The 5,815-nt window shown below is 43.2% G+C and overlaps 1 protein-coding gene across 1 annotated transcript; it reads right to left on the reverse strand.

Moving 5' to 3' along the window:
• Positions 1–200: 200 nt before the first annotated feature.
• On the reverse strand, positions 201–3,734 carry cckb (cholecystokinin b). The gene is made up of 4 exons (XM_035183137.1): positions 3,682–3,734; positions 2,855–2,975; positions 2,608–2,763; positions 201–615 (listed from the first exon to the last, which is right to left on the reverse strand). Exons 2-4 carry the CDS (start codon positions 2,973–2,975, stop codon positions 485–487), a joined length of 408 nt encoding a protein of 135 aa, XP_035039028.1. The 5' UTR covers positions 3,682–3,734; the 3' UTR covers positions 201–484.
• Between the last annotated feature and the right edge of the window lie 2,081 nt (positions 3,735–5,815).

A 5,815-nucleotide genomic window follows, 5' to 3' on the forward strand; every position in this document is an offset into this window, starting at 1 on the left:
TCCATGTGCAGTGAGTATCAGTACCTGTTCCTACTGTCACCTCCTCTCTGCGATATAGGAAGCTTCATAATACTGATGCACACCGGCACCAGAAATGAGGTGCCACAGATAATCCACATTTTGCTGTGAGATATGCAACTAATGAACGTGAGAGAATTTAATTTGAGCAGCACGCATCATAAGAAACCATTTGCAGAGAGTGATATTTTCAGTCTTTATTCAGTCCAGTTAGTCTCAACAGACCCTGACACCTCCTGGATCCTTTCCACCCAAAAAACGATAAAGAAACCAGAGAAAAACCAGAAACAAACAAACCTTGGACAGTGAGAGCTTTTCTGTAAAATTTGGCATATATGTATATTGCATTATTACAGTTTTACAAACAAATGTACAACAAATACATCATAAATAGACTCTTATTGTGAGACACCGAGGGGCCAGCTTGCATGGGGTTTGTTCCCCTTCTTTTTCTTGTTTTCCCTTTTTACGAGGAGTACTCGTACTCCTCTGCGCTGCGGCGGCCGAAATCCATCCAGCCCAAGTAGTCCCTGTCTGCTATCCGATGGTTGGGGCTCAGTCCTTTGCTGTACGCCGCTGAGTTTCTGCGCACAGAACCTGGTAGAAGAAGAAGTGGCAGGAGGAGAAGGAGGAAGAGGAGGAGGAGGAGGAGGAGGAGGAGGAGGAGAACAGGATGGAAATAAATATCCTTCAGAGTAGGAAGACCAAGAGAGAGGACGAAGACTTGGATTGTGGGCCCGCTTTTGAGTTGGATAGAGATAGCTGGGGAGGACATCTGAAATACTCTGATTTTGGAAGCAACATGCACGCAATGTGATGCTATTTGAATTCATTTTTAATTTTGTGAGACATGGAGACAGAGCTGAAACGACCTATTCACAGTTTTTAATAACTGAAGCATCATCATTCTGTTGGAAATATCACACGAGGCTGATCTGGCAGTTCTGGGGGTCACAAACAATCTCATTCCATCACGCAGTTAGTACTCATCCTGCACTGAGATGCAGTTTAAGTGATTGATGCTTTAATCTCCAGAATGTCGTCACTTTTTGCAACTTTTAAAACTTTCAGAAGTTAGTGGAGTTCATCACCAAGTTATACTTTTCAGAGGAGAAAGTGCTCGCTCTGTGAGACGCCTAACTTTATTTGGCTGATGACTGATGGCTGCTGCGATGGATTTGTGTCGTTTAGATTGGATTTGGGGATTTTCTTTCTACTGTGAAACTGTTTTTTGTGACATAATAATTGCCCCCCTGACCACCCCCCCAATTCCACACACAGCATAACAAAAGGGTTGTTCTGAAAGCAGCTGGACTTCACGCCGACAACATACTATTACCCTCTCTTCCATTGAGTGTCCGTGCCTGTATTTTTCCATGTGTGTGCACTTGTACCCCCGACATACTCTGACCTCTAATCTTGTAAAAACTCTCTGATTCTTATTCTCCCAAAAAATTCCAGACTTTTATTTTATTCCGAGTGGAGAGAAGCAGGACTGCCATGCATCCGTTTGGTAATCAATTGAGCGCTCGCAGGGATGCTGCTTGCACTCAACCCACATCCTCCTACGCAACACACACACACACACACACACACACACACACACAAACATGCACACACATGCACATGCTTCAGTTCCCTGGTGTGCTGAGAAGATTGGCTGCAGAAGGCTCGACAACGACACCTCCTACACCGAAACAGGCAAGTGAACAGTGAGCGCACAAGCACAGACCCTCACCCCCCACACGGGTATTACATATACATTTTTTCAACATGGCCTTTGACATTTTATTGATTTTGCAGAGTCTGTTTCAGATTTTTCTACTTCCAAAATACTTCAACTGAATATTTTGCCACAGTGAAATATAAACTACATGTAATATATAATATGTGAGAAATAATTAGCCAGATATCTGATCACTGCATCGTGCATGGATGTGTAAATCACCTTTGAGGCAAGACAATGAATCATCCAGTTGTCACGAAATGTGTAAACTGGTAAGAACCAGAGTATTATATGTGTTTCTAATCTGTAATCCCATGTAAAAACATTTTTGCAGTTTTAGTATCTGGAAGCCAAGCAGAGAACACAGTTAATCACAAAGTATGTGTGTGTTTGAGTGTGTGTGTGATGTGAGTGGCAAAGTATTCCCCGGTTGTTTCTATCAGATCAGAGCCCTGAACTGTTGGTTTGGAGGGAAATAAAATAGAATGAAGCCACCGGGAGTCGGACATGGAAGAAAAAAGAGTGAAAAAAGACTGTACAAGGAGAATGGCCGGAAGGCTGCGCACACTAATACACGCTCTTCCAAACCACAAAAGCTTTTGAGAGCCTCTAATTCATTTTACAAAGCTGGGTGAGCACTGATTCCAGTAATTAGCCACACTGAGGGGGGGGGGAGATTGACAGGGGAGAGAACTCCACTCTGAAAATGACCTTTTTGTGTAAATATTACTGTTGCCAGATGTTTTTCCGTATCACACGTTCATTGTCGCCTTATGTCCTGTAACAAGATGACATCCAACTGCAGACACACAGAGACACACACCAGTACACACACACACACACATACACATACGCATACACACCTTTCCTGGAGGAGATGAGTCTGGCCAGCAGCTCGCTGAGGTTGGCCCGGGAGTCTCCATCCTCCTCAGCCACAGGAAGAGCGTTCAGCTGGGGGACAGAGCGGCTCTGTCGGAGGTGGGGCTCTCCCAAGCTGTGGTTATCAGCCTCAAGGAGGGCTACTCAACACACAAACACATAGACTCTCATGTCGCAGTCATGGAAACTTGCTGTAATATTAATGAGTGTGTGCGCTTGTCGTTGCTGTACCTTCAGAGGGAGCGGAGACGGAGCGCTGGCCCTCGTCTAGGTGCTGAGAGGAGAGGGGGTGCCCCAAACAGCTCGTACACAGGACCGCCAACAGGACATACACACACAGCCCTGTAGTCATCTGGATCACGGTGAGAGGAGAGAGAAACACATGGGGAAAGTTTAACAAAGAGAGATTTTGAGACGCACTTGAGTCCAGTCTGGGTTTGCAGCAGGGGTCCTCGTCTCCTGACTCACTGGTCGTCTTCCACACTGACAAACTGCTACTGAGACCATCTGCCATCTGCCATTCTTCACAGTTAATGATCACGCTGACTGCAGCGAGAAGGCGCGGGAATCAGTACAGCACATTCACACTGTCATCCAGGGACACAGCTCCACACAGCAGCACAACACAAAAGCTTTGTGATTGTAAATCACTGGATCCCGAGCAGCAGGTCAGATTAACCTGATTGTCAATGCAGACATTTTTTTCTTTTTTTTCTTTCAGGACACATCTCAGGTTTTCACTTATGGAAATAGAATCAAAGACAGTAAGGGAAGTAAATTATTTTGTAGCTTCTAATGTATCATGACTTCAAAAATGAAATGTACCAAATGTGATGCATTCACTTAAATATTAAATATATACCATTTTTAAATGGCAAAATATAAAGTAACATTTCGATTCCTTACATCAATAGGTTTTAATAGAAATGTAATCCACATTTGAATTCAAGTCTGATTATAAAGATAAAAAACATTTTACACTATAAAAAAAAACCTTCATAATATTAAAAAACATTCAAGTCCATCAAATATGAAAAAAGAAAAAGTGGTTGTCTTACCGTGAGAAAGGAGGTTCAGCGTGTTGGAGGAGTGTGTGAGACTGAGGAGAGTACTTCTCTGCTGAGTGGGAAGGATGCCCCTTTTATACTCCCCGCTCAGCACCCTGTGTGTGTGTGTGTGTGTGTGTGTGTGTGTGTGTGTGTGTGTGTGTGTGTGTGTGTGTGTGTGTGTGTGTGTGTGTGTGTGATTCTGTGTGTGTGTGTGTGTGTGTGTGTGTGTGTGTGTGTGTGTGTGTGTGTGTGTGTGTGTGTGTGTGCGCTGCCTCAGTGTACATTCTGTGTATTCCTCTGTGTGTTTGCGAGCCTGGTCTGAGTGTATGTATTACAACCTCTATTCAACTGCATGCTTCATTTGTATTGTCTGTTTGCTCATAATAAAATTCAACGTGCATGTGTGTGTGTGTGTGTGTGTGTGTGTGTGTGTGTGTGTGTGTGTGTGTGTGTGTGTTATACAGTTAAATCACCTGAGTCAAGAATAGTTCCTAAATATTTACAATTTGCTGGAAATCAGCAAATCATTTTTATTAAGTGTCCCTGTACAATAATACACAGCTTCTCTTATCATAAAGATGTACGTGTGTGTGTGTGGGTGTGTGTGTGTGTGTGTGTGTGTGTGTGTGTGTGTGTGTGTGTGTGTGTGTGTGTGTGTGTGTGTGTGTGTGTGTGTGATTAAGATGGTGGCAGTGTGGTCAGGGACGTGTGGGTGTGTGTATTTGTTCACACCCACGCATGTATTAGATGTGAGCGGATGGTCGCACTTTAAAAAAATGTCCCGAAGCAGAGACGAGCATCTCGAAGTGAGACATCTCCCCCATCCCACCCCCCCCTATTCTCTCTCCCCACCTCCCTCACCCTGTCTAACCACGCAGGATTAAACCGGCTCATCAGTCACACAAGTGTAGAGAATCCGTCAGGCTGGGTCAATAGCTATTGATAAGCTGTTTGTGCGTGAATGTTTTTTATTAATAAGGCCAACAGCCCTCTGTTGCATGGCAGGATCAGGGTCTCTGAGCTTTTTTTCTTCTTATTTACCCGCTGAGATGCTGTGGACAAGAACATGTGGCATCAATGAGGCTGTTAACTCCACTGGGGAGTCACAGAGGAGGAATACAGACTACATCCTTTTATTGTAACGGATCTGAAATCAGGAGTGCGAAGCTCTCTCTCTCTCTAACAGACAACACAACACACACACACACACACACACACACACACCAATTTGTTTGGTGAAATGCATTCCTGAGCCCCCTTACCACAACTAAATGCCTTACCCTAACACTAAAACCAAGTCTTAGAACTCAAAAAGCCAACTATGACTACTTTGGACACCAATATTACCCGATCAAGACAATAAGCATACTCACCAACCAATAATAGTGTTAAGACACGTCTATATGTATATGTCTTAATCGCATTATCACGTCCTATTGGAGTTTTCACAGCATTTTGAGACGTCGACATACGGCAGTTACCATCTGCTTGATGACACTTCCACTCGGTATAAACAAGATGGAAATACATAAAAAGGAGCTGTAGCTTTAAAGAAAACATCCAAAACTGGAAAAGGTAGCATCGTACATTAAATTATTCCAGGTTGTGGTTTTAAGTCTTGTGGAATAACGTTGCACGAATAGTGGATGCAGTTATGTGAGTCCTGTAAACAGGAATATGATTGTATCATTCTGTTAACAACACTATAATTCAAAATATGGTCAGTAGTCGCAATAATGGTGTCCATGTCAACGCGGTCTATGAGTATTAAGAAGCCCCCACAGGGATATAAAAACAAGTCAGCAGTGAACAGAATCTAAATACAACATAATTACAAAGATATATTTCTGTGAAGTCTAATCTTCTCCACTGCTGCCAGTGCAGATGTATGAGTAAAAGGAACAATCCTAATTGGTCAAACACAAACTCTCGGCAGCACCTAATGCTTGTTTGCATTAAGCTACTGGCCCATATTTTCAATTTTGAGGATTTGAAAAAAAGTCACAGGATAGAAAAACTGCAGGCCTCTAACTCCTGCTGGTGGGTCAGTCATTACACATTCATTCTGTCCTGCCAGAACTTTATTTCCAATTCTTATGCAGATACCAAATGTGCGCGGCTGAATTAATGTGGATAAAATAAT

Source organism: Hippoglossus stenolepis, chromosome 17, assembly GCF_022539355.2.
Source record: "Hippoglossus stenolepis isolate QCI-W04-F060 chromosome 17, HSTE1.2, whole genome shotgun sequence".
NCBI lineage: Eukaryota > Metazoa > Chordata > Actinopteri > Pleuronectiformes > Pleuronectidae > Hippoglossus > Hippoglossus stenolepis.